The sequence below is a fragment of the Lethenteron reissneri genome, chromosome 21, assembly GCF_015708825.2.
Source record: "Lethenteron reissneri isolate LAM-NWPU_2019-01 chromosome 21, ASM1570882v1, whole genome shotgun sequence".
NCBI classification, from domain to species: Eukaryota; Metazoa; Chordata; class Hyperoartia; order Petromyzontiformes; family Petromyzontidae; genus Lethenteron; species Lethenteron reissneri.
This window is the reverse complement of record NC_083799.1, coordinates 16083681-16103188: the sequence shown is the minus strand read 5'-3', so window position 1 is coordinate 16103188 and position 19508 is coordinate 16083681. Positions and strand designations below refer to the sequence as shown.

Below are 19508 nucleotides of genomic sequence, written 5' to 3'. Positions count from 1 at the left end.
CCCACCCGCGCCTGCAACATGGCTTCATCCCAGAGGTCGCAATCGGGTACCCGATACCCGTACCCGGCCGGGTAAGGAATCAAAGCCCGTTTGCGACCTGTGGTACACAGCCCTAATAACCCAGTTGTGGAAATTACACGCTCTCATGGCGTGGGTGAGTCCATCCTTACAATCACATGTGTAGACTTCCGCAGAAAGTGGTACCAATTTTTGCGACCCCAGAGGGATGATGGGCTGAGTCAACCACCAAGGATGGATGTGAACTCGGGACCTTCCGATTACGAACGCCTCGCTCGACCGCTGAGAAGCCAACTGGCCGCATATTTGCAGACACCCCACGAAATAAATGGGGAGAATTAAATTGACGGACGCAACAGCATTTCATTTAAAATCCTGCACACGTCAAGTCAACACACGTGTTGAACGTTTGAACACTTTCCCCGATGCACGTTGTCCAACATCGCCGGTGTTGATATGTTTACAACATTCAATAACGAATCGTAGGAATCATTATCAGTGCGGCATCCATAAATGTATCACCTTGCACGGCACTTTCTGCTCGTTCCTGCGGATGTTGCAAGAGGTGACGTTATCAGCCCGACCCAGCAAGCGGACAAGTTTATTGGGAGCGCAAATATTTCAAGTTGGGCACAGCCAACCTTGAAACAAAAGCGAAGTTGTAAATGTGTGGATATTCATGCGCGGAGAAGCGCCTACTCAGAGCTGCAAACGACGAGGAAAACTCACCACCACCACGACGACAAAGACCAAGAGTTTCAAACAACACAGCCTTTGTGCATTATGGAAAAAAACAACGAATAGTTCCTGAAGAACTGCATTGTGGTCATCTTGTCTGAGATAACCATAAACATGAATTTGAATAAATGTGACCGATTGTCAGCAGCAGCGGCGGCAGCAGCAGCGACATAGACAACTGTGGACGGGTTTCGTCTTCACGAGGACTCATCAGCAGGGTGGAGAGCGGTCACCAATGCGAGCATGCTGCGAAGTCTTCAACAGAGCCCTTCCACTGGGCCCGCACGCCCTCTAGCGTCTCGCCGTCTTCACTGCGCTAACAAGGAAACAATAATAAACACATTCCTCCTGCGGAGGGAGCTGGTAGGAACGTTGGGTTGCTCGGTCAATGGCCAGGGTCAACGGCGGCGTGGTGTATTCCGCAAATATGGCCGACTGTGAGGGCGGGCACAAGCCGGCGTGAGTAGGTTAAACGTTGAGTTTTATAAGGGCACCACGGGGTGACCAGCCCCTCCCCACCCAGCCCTACCCCTCCCACCCCCACCCAGCCCCACCCTCCTCACCCAGCCCCTCTCCACCCTCCCCACCCAGCCCCTCCCCACCCTCCCCACCCAGCCCCACCCTCCCCACCCAGCCCCTCCCTGCACGACGGACGGACGGACCCAATAATTCCCTGTGGGCTGGTGTAACCAGGAGGTTCCTACCAGTAAAATAAGGATAGGTTTTACCCTCTCTGGCAATGAAACAGTTGTTTAGATGTTCAAACACCAAATAGAAACCCTTTTGCATTAACCACACAAAGTACTTGTGGTGACAGTGATGAATTGTCTTTGAAATGGATCTGTCTACAAAAGAGACGGCTTCTTTAGGGCTTTGTATCACAAATGTCAGACCAGAGAACGCCCAAAGACGAAAGGTACAAAGACAATGCACTATCAGGGCATTTATAGTTCTGGGTGAGCAGCTACAACATGTATCATACTTTAATACTGGAAAAAAGGTCTCATGAAGTAAACAATTTCACTTAACTCTTTGGTTCTTTCGGTAATTTCACTGAACACAGCCCTTTGTCAATCCTCCCGGAAGACATGAGGGCCATTGACTAAAACGTCGCCTATTAGGGGCCGTCCATAAATGACGTCACGCGATTTTGGACGATTTTGGACCACCCCCCCCCTCGTCACACGACGTCACAAAAAGTCAGACCCCCCCTCAAATATGACGTCACAAAGCTGTCCCCCCCCCCCCAAAACCATATTTCCATTTTGAAAATAACACATGCTTCACATCGCTTTAAAGTATTGTCCTTGTAGTGCGTATTTAATGTGGCGCTGCACTCTGATGTTATAGGAGAAAACATTTATCAAAAGGTCTATTTAATTAAGTAGAACGTGTTGCCTATATTTATTTAAAGTTGCGCATTTTGATGTGACGTCACGTTTCTCACCCCCCCCCCCCCCCCGTTACACATCGTCACAAATGTCTGACCCTCTCCCCCCCCCCCCCCCCTAGGTGCGTGACGTCATTTATGCACGTCCCCTTAAACATTTCCCTGTTAGGGCCACGATGTTATTGACGAACGTGTTCAGTTGCGCTTCTGGATTCGTGCCAAGCTGCGTTGGTCGAATCGCCAAACAGTGACGCCCTGACTGCCCTTTGCAGTCAATTCACTGCTGAAGGCATCCCATTCAGTGATTGTTGTCTACGCTGCCACGCCGTGACGGCTCGCACTGGTTTGGTATTTGTTCCACCAACATCTCCTTTGAAAATGAGATTTTTATATTCGCAATTGGACTCTGATGTGGTTGCAAAAGATATTGCAAAAGCATTACTGTCACAGTTACAGGTAACGTCTAAACTACACCTGGGCCTAACTATTGATCAGCGTGGTGAAGTATGGTCGATTAAGAACCACGAGCAGTATACTAGTGGCTGGATAATTGTTTACTTTGAGGGGAAGGGCTATTAGTCGTACCTAGATAGTTAGGGGAAGGGCTAGTTGCTGGTACATGTGACGAGCTGGCTTGTTGATCATGTATATTCTTGGTTATTTCGGTAAAGTCACGGAGAAGGGAAATAATAAAAATAAAACAATAAAATTCTCACGACGTTTCGATTGCTGTGGTTTTCACACCTGACGATGATTGCTTGTGTTGCAATCGAAACGTCGTGAGAATGTTATTGTTGTATTTGTATTATTTTATTATTTCCCTTCTACGTGACTTTACCGAAAGAACCAAGAATATGAATCCCTGCAGTCACGAAAGCTTTAAATCGAAATTTAGTTGATAATGGTTAGGGGAAGGGCTAGTTGCTGGTACATGTGACTAGCTGGCTAGTTGATAATGGTTAGGGGAAGGGTTTGTTGCTGGTACATGTGACTAGCTGGCTAGTTGATAATGGTTAGGGGAAGGGCTTGTCATCGTGGCTGTAAAGGTCGTCAAAACGGCTATTTGCTCGTACTAGTGGCTGGATACAATAAGTATTTATTTTTAAATCCTTTATATTAAGTTCACTTGCTTGCTTGCTTGCGTGCTTACGACCGTGCAAATCTTTCGGTCGTTTTTTAACCCACTTCCCGTGATCCAATCGAGCTGACATTTTGCACACAGACTCGTTGTGCGTGACTATTTCTTTTCGTGGAAATTTTTTTTCCATAACTTTACACTTTTTAGGAATTTAAAAAAAATATTTAATTACCAATTGCTTAATGGAGCCTCAGATGGAGCCTCTGACTCACTCGATGGGATCGTGTCATGAACGAAGACGTTCGGAAGCGACTTGGTGTGGCCCCCATTGCGGACAAGATGCTTGAGGCAAGGCTTCGGTGGTACGGCCATGTGATGCGAAGTGAAGAGTCATCAGTGGCCAAGACTGCCGTGCGTATTGAGCCAGAGGGCCGCCGTCCACGCGGACGTCCGAAGAAGCGATGGATGGATCGAATAAAGGAAGACATGAAGACGGTCAACGCATCCCCTGAAGATGCCCTGGACCGAGCCAAATGGAGAAGACAATGCCGAAAAGCGGACCCTGTGCCACAGCGGGAACAACGCTAGGAAGAAGAAGAATTGCTTAATGGTGGCAGGCAATCATCTGACCCATAAGTGGCAGCCATCTCAAGCCAGAGGACGAGAGGACTCGAACCGCCCGTTTCAAAGACCAATGTGGGCTGGGTTGTGGCCCATTGAACACGCATATAAAGGATTTATCGTGAAAAACTTTGTTTTTACGGGTAAATTTTTTACCAGGTAAGACCCACTGAGCAATACGTCTCTTTTTCAGAAGCGACCTGAAAACAAATGATAACTCCACGAAGTGGCTTGTCACGTGGACATTCATCGCAGCCAAATACTCTAAATGCATGTTTCTGAATATGGAGAGAAACACTGGAGGACCCGGAGAAAAATATACGCGACCACGGGAAAACATGCAAACTCCAAATATAGAGTAGCAGCAGGCGTCCTCCTTCGTGACAGACGAGGAAGATGCTGTTGACAGCTCACGCAGGCGCATTCCCTCTCCACGTGTGATCATTGTGCAGGCGATTTTAGCAAAAGGGAATACACACGATCTACAACAACACGCACACTCACGCCTAAACATCATCAGCCGTGCTCCATCCACTGCTGGATGAAGACCTCAGCAAGCCTTGCGCCATTTCTTCAGACCCCTGGTGCAACAAACATCAGCGCAGCTCGTGCACGCGAGCTGAGAACATCGCTCCATCTCCTGTGTGGGCGCGTTCCCTCCGTTGATCGTCACTGCGTCATTCGTGTCGACCACTGATCATCCTCCCTTGGAGCGGTGACTTCTGCCGAACACATGGACACACGTGGTGTGCACATAATCTCTCTCCCGATGATGATGATAATAACACTACAGTAATTGACAGCCGTTGCCATTCCACCGCCGGATGAAGGGCCGTGTCGGTCGTGGGGGTTGTTTGACCATACTTCACCACAACGGTCAATGCGGGTTTTCCAGTTCTTCAGTGCTACCTTTCTGACACGTACTGTATGCATATCCTGACATCCTACATTCCAAACACATCCTGGATTTGTCCTAGAAACCCCCTCAACCCCCTTCCTCTGAAAAATCCAATTGGATCCCCTCTGGGCCCGTGTGAACGAGATGACGTGCAGCGAATTGGGCTTCCGGAACAAACACAGCCACGACTGGGCAGCGCCCCCCCCCTCCTCCTCCTCTCTACCCTCTACCCCACTAGAACCCTCACCCCGCACCTCTCTAACCTGTTTGTCTACAGACAACCCCCCACCAAGCACAAAGACAACTCAAGGCGCCGTCTTTCAATGACTCCACGTGAGTTGGCAAAAGTTCGTTTTCAGAATCCGCCGTGTGCCTCGTCATCGTCTCTGGCACCCTGTCTGCTGCATCTGGATTATTGAAGAGAGAAAACAACATTTTGTCGTGTTTATGTTTCGTGCTATGAGACTACGTTTGCTGAACTGTGGATGACAATGAGCTTCCTGTGTGCACTGCACTGGATGATGAACTTCTTTCGCACCGTACGTAGCCAACCGTGCTAATCGGAGGTGCGGGGGAGAGTTTCAGTTTATTTGATTTGTTACGCAGATGATCCCGTTCAGCCAGTTTCCCGATTATTTCACGACGGAGATCGGTGGTGCGTGAGCAGAGCAGCAGCAGCAACAACAACAACCATCAACATTGCAGAGGACGAGTAGAGTGGCCTTAATGATATTGTTGTACAACTGCGAAAAGAAGGCAGTATTGGACGATAGAAAAATAAAACCACACGCAGAAACAAAGCAGAAATATAATGACAGCAATAGGCACGCCAGAAAAAGTCAGGTACATCTGCAAGTAAACTTCTAATACATTCCTGCGGAGGGAGCTGGTAGGAACATTGGGTTGCTCGGTCAATGGCCAGGGTCAACGGCGGCGTGGTGTATTCCGCAAATATGCTCGACTGTGAGGTCGGGAACAAGCCGGCGTGAGTAGGTTAAACGTTGAGTTTTATAAGGGCACCACGGGGTGACCAGCCCCTCCCCACCCAGCCCCACCCCTCCCTCCCACCCCCCACCCCTCCCTCCCCCCACCCAGCCCCACCCTCCCCACCGAGCCCCTCCCCACCCTCCCAGCCCCACCCCCCTCCCATTTTTGGGTGCACGACGGATGGACGGATAGAATAATCCCCTGTGGGCTTGTGTAACCAGGAGGTTCCTACCAGTAAATTTCGTCTCTATCACGGTGACAATCTCTCACGCGAATCGAAAACGACATTGCAAACATGTCGGAGCAAGAGGCGACAGGAAAGTATGGTCTGTGATTGGGCTAATAGGGACATAAATACGAAGAGTGAAGGGAGGAGGAAACTGAAGCTGTAGCTGAGTAGCTTTGATTTGTAGTGAACATACCAGTTACCAGTTGCTGCGTACAAAAAACACAGGCGCATATTCCAATATCTGTCCATATGACACGGATGAAAGTACTCTCATTCAGTTCCCTTCGTCAATTGCACTGCTGGACGACGGCCTCCCCCACGCGGTTGTTGGGCATGGCGGTTGTGTGGCCATAATTCACCACGCTCAGGCATCACTCGCCACGAATCGCTGCCCGTGGACGGGGTCCTGGGAGTCGCAGTGCCGTCAACCGCAGCGCCACCGCTCCCCACCGCGAGCGGTTCCCACTGCGCCTATCCGCTCGTGGGTCGCCGTGCTCCTCGAAGCCTCCCTCGTGGGGAGTGAAGCGTTGAAGCAATTATACTCTTAGGCTTTTTCGGTAAAGTCATGTAGGTTAAAATAATAATAAATAATAAAATGATAGAAATAATAATAGAAATAAAATAATAAATCACGACGTTTCGAGCGTAACACAAGGGTCCGTCATCAGGTGGGACAACCATAGCAAGAAACAAATGTTGAAGCAATTCCCCCTTGGTGTGTTTTGTGTGTGGGAGGAAACCAGAGCGCCTGGAGCTATAGTACACGTTTACAGCGGTAGTATAGTACATTCAAACTCTACATATTCTTTGGGTCTTTCGGTAAAGTCACGTAGATAGGTTCAAGGAAAATAACAAAAAATAACAAAAAACTACGACGTTTTTTAAATTTGCTTTGAACCTATCTACGTGACTTTACCGAAAGACCCAAAGAATATGAATTCCTGCAGTCACGAAAGCTTTCAGTCAAGATTTAAACTCTACATAGACACGTACTTGCTGTACTGCCTGGATTTGATTATGCGCAAACCATGGTTAGACAATGTCCCTGGATAGGGTTATTTTCAATCGGTGCATATTCAAGAGAGACAAGGATGAGTTTCATTCACAAGAGTGACTCAGGGTCACTGAGAAGGGATGACTGCCGGTGGACAATGCTGGTGACGGAAGGTCAGCCAAAGGAGGGAACGTGCCCCAGAGTGACGACCAACATGGAGACGGAGCGGTGAAGATCATCTCATGCGCAGGAGGAATGAGATGGATTGCGCCATCGCAAGATCTTCACAAATGTCTGCGGCTTGTGGAGGAATTCATGTAGCAGCGGATAGACCTTGAGTGAAGTCACCCCGCAATTACCCTTGATGATACAGCTCAGGATCTTCCCTTGATGTTAACTCTGTACCGTGCATGGCACTGTTTCAAGTGGGGGCCATACAAAAACTGAGGTAGCAGAGGCAAAGTTAAGTAAACATGAAACAATTCTTAAACGTGACAATAGGTTTTCCCCTTTTTTCTGTTGAGACGTTAAAACACCAAACTGAAACTTTTTACAAGAAATCATGTCTGCATTAACCAGAATACTTGTGGTCAGAATGCAAACAAAAACATCCTCTGCTAATATATGCATTGGCCTTGAAACTGATAGGTCCACACCAGAATGAGTAGCGATCTGCTGTTGCCTCTCGTGCATTCAGCGTTGTTATCATCCGCCCTTTAAAGGAACAGAAGCTGCGAAGCCCATCACTTAATCATACAAATGTATTGTATATACGTGTACCGACATTTTTGACTGAACTCTAAGAATTTAACAGGTGTGGGGGGAGGTCTGATCCCCCTGGAGCCCCCACCGACACCGCGTGATACATGGTGTGTGGTACGTGGTGTGTGTGTGGTACGTGGTGTGTGGTGTGTGTGTGTGGTACGTGGTGTGTGGTGTGTGTGTGGTACGTGGTGTGTGTGGTGTGTGTGTGTGGTACGTGGTGTGTGGTACGTGGTGTGTGTGGTACGTGGTGTGTGGTACGTGGTGTGTGGTACGTGGTGTGTGTGGTGTGTGTGGTACGTGGTTTGTGTGTGCGTGATGTGTGGTACGTGGTGTGTGTGATACGTGGTGTGTGTGTGTGGTACGTGGTGTGTGTGTGTGTGGTACGTGGTGTGTGTGTGTGTGTGGTACGTGGTGTGTGTGTGCGTGTCCGCTCAGAATGGCCCGAGCCGCGCGCTCCGGCGCACGTGGACGTGAGAGCACGTGGCCTCCTGTGCCAGCGCGACGTCTGTCTTTGAGGAGGAAGTCTGCTTCGTCAGAATGACTTTCGTTATTAGGTTTGGCCAGACCGCACGTGCCAACAGGTTGCAAGCTTGACTAACAAAACACTGCATCTGGCACGGCGCGGTTTATGCAGAGCTCCCTCCAAATGCAATCACGTTTTTAATAACAGCTTCTATAAAATGCCAGATACGGGCAGCCCATCTCCCTGCACTCATCATCCGACTCCCAAACCCCGCTTTGCGTTGCGAGTCGCTCCGCATATGGCAGTATAATCCCACACGCCGAAACAAATACAGTAAAACCTTGGATTGCGAGCATAATTCGTTCCGGAAACGTGTTTGTAATCCAAAGCACTCGTATATCAAAGCACTCGTATATCCGTTGTGATCACGTGACGCTCGGCAGACAAAGCGTATACGTACTACTCGTATTGCAAGACCTCGCTCGTTTATCAAATTAATATTTAATTAAAAAAATTGCTCGTCTTGCTAAACACTCGCAGACCAAGTTACTCGCAATCCAAGGTTTTGCTGTAATGTATATTGAAAACGTGTATTAGACAACACTGTGACTATCCACGTAAAATAAAACGGCATTTTTTATCCAGCAATCGTTTGACCGTATGCGGCAGTGTTCCGGGGCAACTTGTTTTATAATTATTATTCACCTTGTTTAGGCAGAAAGAAAGCGCTCCTGAGTTTCAAATTTATTCAGGAGGTTCCTGCTAAGTTTTTCCAGGAGGGGGCGACGATTGATACGTTTATTTCCCCCCAAACCATAATACTGTACAGGTTTATTTTGGGTTAGATCGCGTAAATATAAATGTTGTGTCGTTAAACCCAGCCAATTAGTAAACTTTGTCACGTAAACAAAACACGCAAATTAGTTACTAGTACAGCACACCGGTGTGTTGGAGAGTAATCCAAAACATTTACAATCTGCGTATGACATTGCGCCAATAATTCCAACCAGCATCATCAGGCGACAAACTTACTAGTTGGCTGTGTCGGGTGGTGGCGGGTTTAACGACACATTTATATATTTACGCGATTTAACCCAAAACACCTCTATTATGGATGATATTTTGGTCGCGAAAGCCTCCGTGTTAAACCTTTTCCCCCCCAAGTCAGTAGTTTGCGATTGTTTCATGTTTGTAAAAGTTGGATCATGACGCCAATACACAATTGCCCAATCTTGCGTTAAATCAGGAATTCTCTGCATCGGTATTGACTTTCCAAGTTTCACTGAGTCAAGTCTGATAAACAAATCCTCCTCCTTAAAATGGAATCAACGAAACATCTCAAACAAACATGCGCAGTTCTTTCCTGGAAAAATATAAACTTTTGAGATCTTAGCGAGACACTCCTAGATAAATAAATTCCGTTAAGATTTTTATTTTATTTATGAAAGTGAGTGAAGCTTTCCTACATAAATAAATATCACGACTATTTTTTATGTGTTTATGAAAGTTAAATCTTGACTGTACCCACACTCAATTAGCGAACATTCCCGTGGCTAAATAAGCACGAAGGGCTGCACTAAAAGCGGGGCGAAGTGCACGGCACTTCTGAGACCACAACACCAAAACCAACTCGCGATGCGTGCGAGTGGCCCCGACTGCACATTGCACGCGTCGCTCGCACACGCGGCGTGGACGCCCGGCCTCTCTCCCAGCCGACGACGTCTCTCCACGCTCCCAATGCACCCCCCCCCCCCTGTCTCCATGCCCTGTTTATTATAATTCCTCTTCGTGGCAGAACACGCGCGTTCCCGTGCGCGTACGGGCCACGGGGCGGTCTCCCCGGGGCTATATATACACAGAACACCGCGGCGAACATCGCAGTCCCTCCACAGGAAGCTCTCCTGGCAGTGTGTGCGTGTGTTGTGTGCGTGTGTGGCCTCGACCCCTGACCTCGACAGCACCTGGCCAAGCCGACTCTGCTCTACACCGCGGGACGAGTTCGCACTGCACGGCACTGCGCGCTGACTGACGCACGTGGGATCACTGCAGAAGCGAATTCAGTAGCGCAAGGTAGGGTGGGTGGGTACGTGTGTGGTTGTGTGTGTGTGCGTGTGTGTGTGCGTGTGTGTGCGCGTGTGGGTGCGTGTGTGGGTGCGTGTGTGGTTGTGTGTGTGTGTGCGTGGGGAACGGTGGCGCAGTGGTTGGCTCATTGCCATGGGTTCCATTCCCGACCGCAGGTAACATCAGCGGCGAGTAATATCTGAAGTTTTCCTGCGTCTCGCTGAGATCGAATACAAATGCAATGAGTACCTGGTGAGGTTTGTGAACATCAGCACTGGCGTGGTGTTGGCCACAGTTAATCGTCGTGTGCAATACCGGGCTTGATTGATGCTTGTTAACATCACTTTCTCCAGCTGCAGAGACGTAAAAAAACACTCTTTGTCTCTGGTTCATCTGTCTTCAACTCTGGTGAGCGTCACGTTCGGTCTGTACAGACTCAAGTTGTGTCATACATTTTTTTCTAATTTTTTTACCTCGATAAGTCAATAAAAAAATACGCAAGCATTTTATATACATTTAATAAATGTGTGTCGTTAATTAAGCATTGGTAATAATTTCAGCAGAACAAAGTAGTTCAGAAATATTGTGTGATTTATTTATAGGCATTAATGACCCCTGAGTCAAGTTTCTCTGAGGTTGACTCAGCCTAAAGTGAGCACCCCATCTGGTACGACAGCGTGGCCACCATCAGTACTGGGCACTCAGAATCAGAATATCACCCAACTCAGGTGCTGAGCTTTGCCCAGGGCCGTACTCGACACTGCCCTGGCTCACGCGGTGTCCGTGCAGGGCGCGTGGTGCGATGTCTACGCCCAGCAGGGCCTGGAGTCCCGCCGACTCCAAGCCCGAGGAGGAGCAAGGCATGCGACTGCTCCGCAAGACCAAGGAAAATCCCCTCGTGCCACTCGGTGAGTCGAGACACCCACACCCCCTGTCACCAGTTTCAATCGTACCCTAAAATCTGTCGTACAAGCCACTAATCCCGGAACCTATCTCTAATTATAATCCTAATTCTTATCATACAGCCTTAACCAGGACTTTCCACCTCTGACTGGACCACACATCCGTAACCATCCTTCCCCCACTAAACCTGACCATACCCCTAATAATTACCATACACTTCAATTCTGATCTTACTTTAACTTTTAAACCTACCCTTAGCTATTACCATACAGCCATATATCTTACCATATAACCTCAAAAACCCTATATTATGGACTCTTATTTCTGATTCTACCCATAACTTTACCCCTAACTCTACCCATAATTGAACCCTAAAGCTTAACTCAAAGCTAACAGTAATCTGCAGACCAAAAGCCATGACATTAGATTACTAACACACTGATGCTGCAATATGTTTAGGCTCCAGGGACTCACTATTTCTATAAAATGTAAACAGTAAATACCTATACAATTATGTTGATATCATATTTGTCCTTATCTATAAAAGGACCTCGAAATGGTAAAGTTTTCTTATAAAATGTTTGCAAATTTACCCAAAAAATACTCTATGTATATTATATTCATGAACTAAATGAGAGATGTAAACATTTTAAGAATGTGTGCATTGTTTGACATTTCAGAGGCTATTTACGAAATAAAATAGGTTTCCTCTAATTAAAACGGAGATGTGTATATATACGAGTGATCTAATATATAGTGATGTAAATATATAGCGACGGAGTGATGCAAAGTTAAATGATGTTCTTTCAGGGTAAAAAATCTGAAATTTGGTAGAATTATACGTGGATCCATGCTGATAGCTAAACAAATACACGTAGCAAATATTCAAAGTGTGAGCCAGAAATTACGTCCTGGAGGTTGATGATTTCACTCACAGAGCAAGGGTCACAGCCTCAAGTTCAACACCGCTTTAAATGTCGTGCCACGGAGTACGACCACTAAAGTGAAGACGTGGCCAAGTCCAATGCAGCTTAGCAGTGTAATGCTTATTACACACGAGTCACGCTCAATATGTTGACTATTTTCTTGGTTCTTTCGGTAAAGTCACGTAGAATGTAAATAATAAAATAATAAAAAGAAAACATAATAAAATAATCCTCACGACGTTTCGGCCACAACGCAAGCAGCCGTCCTCAGGTGAAGACCAGGTCTGTCGGGGAGACAGCGTCTGAATGAAAAACACCACGCTTGGAGCGTATATTTAAGCTGGGTTGTGGTGTTGTTTCATTCAGACGCTGTCTCCCCGACAGACCTGGTCTTCACCTGAGGATGGCTGTTTGCGTTGTGGCCGAAGCGTCGTGAGAATTATTTTATTATGTTTTATTTTTATTATTTTATTATTTCCATTCTACGTGACTTTACCGAAAGAACCAAGAAGATGAATCCCTGCAGTCACGAAAGCTTTAAATCGAAATGCTTACTATTATAGATGTGCGTGGTGTGTGCCACCGTGCAGGGCTGGCAGGATGCGCCGCCGCCGCTGCGTACGGAATCTACACCCTGCGCACTCGGGGCAACAGGAAGATGTCCCTGCACCTCATCCACACGCGCGTCGCAGCACAGGGCCTGGTGGTGGGAGCCATGACGCTCGGTACTTACAGCCCTCATCCATCTCGACACGCGCACGCATACGCAAGACACAGATGTTCTGTATTTCCATACAGACCGCTGGGGCACCTCTGTTGTTAAGGCCGGAATTGCGCACGACATGGGTGGTATGGCTAGCATCACGCCCGGTCGTCTTTGTCTCCCTAGTATTGAATTGATAATGTAGAGTATAATTTTTGATTTAAAGCTTTCGTGACTGCAGGGATTCATATTCTTGGTTCTTTCGGTAAAGTCACGTAGAAGGGAAATAATAAAATCATATAAACATAAAACAATAAAAAATTCTCACGACGTTTCTAAACGTCGTGAGAATTTTTATTGTTTTATATTTCTATTATTTTATTATTTCCCTTCTACGTGACTTTACCGAAAGAACCAAGAAAAATGTAGAGTATGTTTGTTGAACTTCTTTCGCACTGCACGTAGCCAACCGTACTAATCGGAGGTGGGGGATAACACACCACGTCTAAGGCTGAGTAGACCCAGGGGAGGCTCAGTACAGGTTCAGATCAGATGTATCACTGATGTTGTTCGTGACCGGGAATTGAAGGCGAGGTGGCTCGGTTCGTGCCGAAGTACTACAGCACGGTTATTATACCAAAGACAAAGAAGTATACACCACCACCCCACACACACGCACCCGTACACATGATGTACAGATGAGAGATCCATGTGTCATGAATGCACTTTATTGACAACTCAAAATTCAGGTGGACTTCATAAAAACAACATTTTGACTGCCTGAGAATGTCACACAGATTGCCTGAAAATTCAGGCAGTGGCCATCTAGGCTGCCTGAAAATTATATATACTGTACATGCATAGTTTAAGATGTCCCTAAACGACCTAAAAGTTGTTTTTGAGTGTACTCTCTGGCAATCTATGTTATGCTCACATATTTCTTAAATCAATGTTTACAATATATAGGCTTCGTGGCATATTGATGAGGTAAGCTATATGGCTCTTGGCCTATTATGGTCAATAAAGCCAAATTCTAATGACGTTAAATATCTCCTCCCTGTTGACCAATGTCCATGTCGTCTGCTCTGTGATTGAACGAGCCCCATGGAATGCATTTGAGACATCGTGTAGAGGGCCTTGGAGTGCAGTCCTCTCAGTCTGTCACAGCAAGCAGTGCCATGGGGCTGACCTCAGAGAAAGCAGCCACCACGGACGAGCACGTAGCAGTGTGCCTATAGCTACAGGGCGATACGCGCAGGCTTCACATACCGAGGCGTACCCGTGCTCACTATCCCGAGATTATCCATTCTGCTGTTATCCTCCTCTCTAAACACAAGACAGTTGCTTGCGTTGTGGCCGAAACGTCGTGAGAATTATTTTATTATGTTTTATTTTTATTATTTTATTACTTCCCTTCTACGTGACTTTACCGAAAGAACCAAGAAGATAAATCCCTGCAGTCACGAAAGCTTTAAATCTAAATTTCACAAAACCAGGGTTAACTTATTTCAACCATCGCTAACCGACACTGATGCTTAAGTACAGATGTCACAAATGGCAAGTGATGTCTTCACCCGCCCGCACTGACCGTTCAGATGAAGTTGAGCCAACTATCCACCTGTGACTTGATGACGGACGCTTGTGTCACGCCCGAAACGTCGTGATTTAATTTAATTTATTTTATTTTATACCTACGTGACTTTACCTCCTGTGACTGACAAGGCGTGAGGAGGCCTTCATCCAGCAGTTGATAGGCAATGTTGGTAAATTTATCGTCAGTCAATTGACGTGGAAATATTCATGCCCCCTTCTCCTCCCCCCCCTAACTATGGAATGCATATGTAGTCGTTAATAGTTAGTGATATTTGCCACAATTCGATCCGAGAAGTATTATTAAAGATAGTAAGGGAACTGTAGCACCTCTAGTGACTGCAGAGGGGTGACATGAGTCTGTTACAACACGTACAAATCAAAGAACGTCTATTCTTACACGTACGCTTCAATGCGTGTATCATCATTACCTTAAGACTCGATATTCATGTATGCATCGTTGTATCCCTATTCCTATTGACATCCTGGCAGACGGCTATGCTGCTATTATTTGGTTCTTTCGGTAAAGTCACGTATAAAGATAAACTAATAAATTAAACAATAGCATACTATGACGTTTCGATTGCAACACAAGCAATCATCATCAGGTATAAAAGAAATAGCAACACAAATCTAACCAGAAAACTATAGACAGACATATAAGCAGACAGATATCACAAAGATACACAGAGAGAGAACACGTATCGGCACAAAGAGAGAGGTCGTCTCTGTGACGAGGCCTTAAATATAGAGAGGGGGCGGGGGCGGAGAGAGGGAAGGGGCAGAGAAAAAATTAGCATGTCAATCAGTGGACGACGACGTGGTACGGTACGCAATCTTGAAAATTAGGAGAAAGACACACTAAAATTAAATAACCTAGCAAAATATGCTGCTGTATAGTGGACGAACTCACAGCTTCTCTTCTCTAACAGGGGTGCTGTATTCAATGTACAAAGAGTACATCTTGAAGATACCACCTGATGAGCCTACCGGGAGCAGCAAGTGAAACTCCTTCTCTGGTCAAGATGCGAATCCCACTCACAGAAAGCTACTGCTGGCATATAGGCTACATACTTGTATATTGTTCCCACGATGTTATATAACATTCACATTGTACATCTGCGCTTCAACAAGTAGCACGCGTATACTAATACAACTGCAATGCTGAATAAAAGTGCTGACTTGTCCAGAAAGTAATAGGCAAGAGTGCCTTCCACCATGGAAAAATTAAATGAAACAACGTTTAAGCCTATTAGCCTACACGCATTCCGGACCGCTGTTTTATACCTTTGCTTGTCCCGAAGGACTATAAACGTGAAAGGGAAAAAGCAAGATTTTATTTTTACATGGTTATTAATATTATTATTTGTATTTGCCACAATCCACCATGATGGCACATACTTTTTTTTCCCCTGAAGTGATGTGTTAACACGGTGTGACAGCCATCGCAGATCAGTTTAACACGTGACCAATATCATCCATAATAGAGGTTTTTTTGGGTTAAATCGCGTAAGAGAAGCCATCACAGATGTTGGCCACTGCTAATAGAGGGCATCCATAAAAGTATTATCCATTCTTATAACATTATTATTAGACAACAGTTTGCAATGCTCGGCTGATATATTGTTATGTAATTCCTAATATTCTTAATTTTAAACTGAAAAGCTTGGGTGATCTTGAATAGCACATAATGGGAGCATTCAAAGCAATCACAGCCGAGAAGTTTGGTCAACATCTGCGACTATTTTTGGCCACTAACGTTGATGACAATTTGTTTTACACATGCTACAGGCTCTAAGCCATATATGCAGCATAAAGCGACTCTTCGCGAGGGCATATTTATCCTAGAAAAAGCGAGGAAACACATTGCACAGAGCACGAGGCTTCTTAAACTATTTACACGCATGCACATGAAATGTGCAGATGGTGCAGCGGATGCTAACACGTCCAGAGTGAAATGAGATTCATGTGAAGCACAGCAACACTGCAATACACCGTGGCACTAGATTGCTTGTGTTTTTTAGAACGGAACTGCTGTTTATGCTAATACCGTGTGTATTTTGCAGTGAATGTAAGGTAAAAAAGTTTGCACGTATTTTTTAGTTGAAAATAAGTTCTTACATAAATTGTATAGTAATCTGCTTATATTGGACATGGGCACACAGTCTGCATCCTGCTATGTTTTAAACATGATTTATATGTGTGTATATATACCATAGTTCATGCATTCATGCCCTCTTGCTCTTCGTACTTGAATAAAGTCCAGCTGATAAAAAAACGCCCATGTTTTCATATCTTCAAGTTTTAATTGATGCAATTAATTATGGAGGATAATGACTGTAGTTTAAAATCAATTAGAAAAGTGGTTTACACTGGGGTTAGACAAACTGCGTTATTATTCCCAGGCTCACCAGACGTGACCACCAACAGTCAGAAATATATATCCACAATTTACATTTGCACTTAAAAATAGTTTTCATTTGGTTCTTTAGGTAAAGTCACGTAGGTGAAAGGAAAAAATATTATTTATAAAATGAATAATAATAAAAATAATACATATTTTGTTTTCACCTACGCGACTTTACCGAAAGAACCAAAGAGTATGGATCCTTGCAGTCACGAAAACTTCAAATCTAGAATATTTCATTTGTTGTCCTTACCCCGCACCTCCGATTAAACACGGTCGGTTATGTACGGTGCGAAAGAAGTTCAACGTCCATCACATAATCGTGGACATGCACTCGGCGTTTCCCTTGCGCAGTCTGAATCGATGTGCTGTGGCTCGTGTGCATGGGCACACGTGGCCATAGCGATTTACCTGCTGGACAGCAGGAAAACTCACTCGCTAGTGCACGGGGCTGATCATCGCAAACGCATCAGTTCGGATCCTAATCAGGGTCAAAGCAGCCCATGATTTACTTAAAAATGGTCCATGCCATGGCAACGTGGAATGGCCACCGCAAATGGTTCGGAACCAACAATGGACAAGAGCACCACTCAATGCTCATCAGAGCCTAAACTAACATAGAAAAAAAGCGATTTTGATCTCGTGCTTGTGTGCTTGGTGTTTCGAGTAGGGTAACACGAGAGCACAACTCAACACCCGCACAGTGTGCATGGGTTGTCTGCCTGACACGAGAGCTGTTTCGTGCAAGCTGCACGTGCGGGCAGAAGGACGAGGCACCCACACCGAACCCACACACCACGCAGTGTATATTTATAATAAGCAGCGTTTTAAGTCTTTGTTGCAAAACACTCGGGCAGGCCAAACAAACATATGCAATACCGTGGGGGTTTTCATACGATTATGTTATTTTCCGAAGAACAGCCGCTTGTATACAAACGCACGGTGAACACCTTAAATAAGCGTTTATTAGGACAAGAGACCATGTCCGTGAACATCCTGGTGCAAGCAATCTATTCATCTCGTAAACAAGCACGCAGGCCGCTCGACTCAGGGAGCATCGGGTTTGTGACATGCCAAACCTTTCAAAGGCAAAAAAGAACATCACGCTATTTTACATTTTAAATAATCTTGTCCCACATTTGTATCCGGATTGTGCTACGGGTGCCTTGTAATGTATCTCTCGCAATGGTTTCGTCTTAGATCGTGTACTGTATAGTAGAGCGTCACTTTTGAGTGACCTTTCTTCATTACAGTCGGGGTCAACATTTCCTTACCCACTGTGCCACCCAGAGAGTAATCTTTGTTGGATGACTCTCAACCCAATATTTAATTCGCACAACTTGAATTTTGGCAACTTTAGTTTTAGTTGAATGCAATTATTAGTGACTGTGCCGTGACAATCAACTCATTACATACCCGAAAAGCCGGTTTAATACTGGTAGGAACCTCCTGGTTACACCAGCCCACAGGGGATTATTGTGTCCGTCGTGCAGGGAGGGGCTGGGTGGGGAGGGAGGGGCTGGGTGGGGAGGGTGGGGCTGGGTAGGGAGGGGCTGGGTGGGGAGGGAGGGGCTGGGTGGGGGGTGGGGAGGGGTGATGCTGGGTGGGGAGGGGCTGGGTGGGGAGGGAGGGGCTGGGTGGGGGGTGGGAGGGGTGGGGCTGGGTGGGGAGGGGCTGGTCACCCCGTGGTGCCCTTATAAAACTCAACGTTTAACCTACTCACGCCGGCTTGTGCCCGCCCTCACAGTCGGGCATATTTACGGAATACACCACGCCGCCGTTGACCCTGCAGGCCATTGACCGAGCAACCCAACGTTCCTACCAGCTCCCTCCGCAGGAGTAATGTGTTAACAGCTACCTGGCTGGATTTAAAATTAGAATCCTATGGGTGACAATTCAGCCCTCGGATCTCGAGAAACCCGGCCACCTTCAAGACATTCACAAGAACGTGAATGGCAACATTGGAGACAACGGTGATGGTTTATAATGCGAATTTTTTATGGTGATGGGTTGATGGTAATGTTGGTGGTTCCAATGTTGCCGGTAATATTCACGTAAGGTGTTGTTGACTGATGTTGATGGTGCTGATGCGATTATGTTAATGTTGGTGTTGTTGAAAATGGTATGATGATGGTGGTGAAAGTGATGATGTCGGCGATGGTAATGACGATGTTGATTATGATGCTAATCATGGTAATGACGATGTTGATGATGGTAATCACTATGATGGTATTGACTATGACGATGATGGTATTGACTATGATGATGATGGTAATAACGATGATGATGTTGTTGATTATGTTGATGTTGTTGATGGTAATGACGATGATGTTGATGGTAATAACGATGATGATGGTAATCACTATGATGATGATGGTAATGACTATGATGTTGATGATGGTAATAACGATGGTGTTGATGATGTTGATGGTATTGACTATGATGTTGATGTTGTTGATGTTGACGATGTTGATGTTGGTAATAACGATGATGTTGATGATGTTGATGATGGTATTGACTATGATGTTGTTGATGTTGACGATGTTGATGATGGTAATAACGATGATGTTGATGTTGACGACGATGATGATGTTGATGATGATGGTAATAACGATGATGATGATGTTGTTGATGTTGACGACGATGATGATGTTGATGATGATGGTAATAACGATGATGTTGATGTTGACGACGATGATGATGTTGATGATGATGGTAATAACGATGATGATGATGA

At 45.9% G+C, this 19508-nt stretch overlaps 1 protein-coding gene across 2 annotated transcripts; it reads left to right on the top strand.

Moving 5' to 3' along the window:
- The first annotated feature begins 9944 nt into the window (after positions 1–9944).
- LOC133345350 (HIG1 domain family member 1A, mitochondrial-like) lies at positions 9945–16772 on the top strand. Of its 2 annotated transcripts, none has more exons than XM_061556031.1 (4): positions 9945–10251; positions 11032–11150; positions 12662–12796; positions 15297–16772. In XM_061556031.1, the coding sequence occupies exons 2-4, from the start codon at positions 11045–11047 to the stop codon at positions 15368–15370; spliced, it is 315 nt and encodes a 104-aa protein (XP_061412015.1). In that variant the 5' UTR covers positions 9945–10251; positions 11032–11044; the 3' UTR covers positions 15371–16772. The 2 variants fall into 2 exon arrangements, with proteins under 2 accessions (XP_061412015.1, XP_061412014.1); XM_061556030.1 differs by having other exon boundaries at positions 9954–10251; positions 10971–11150; positions 15297–16771.
- The last annotated feature ends 2736 nt before the right edge of the window (positions 16773–19508 follow it).

Bases quoted from the DNA above. Each gene is read 5' to 3' on its own strand.
- LOC133345350 (XM_061556031.1), top strand. From the start codon at position 11,045: ATGTCTACGCCCAGCAGGGCCTGGAGTCCCGCCGACTCCAAGCCCGAG. The intron at 11,151-12,661 runs GTGAGTCGAGAC...GCCACCGTGCAG, and splicing joins AAATCCCCTCGTGCCACTCG to GGCTGGCAGGATGCGCCGCC. The intron at 12,797-15,296 runs GTACTTACAGCC...CTTCTCTAACAG, and splicing joins GGTGGGAGCCATGACGCTCG to GGGTGCTGTATTCAATGTAC.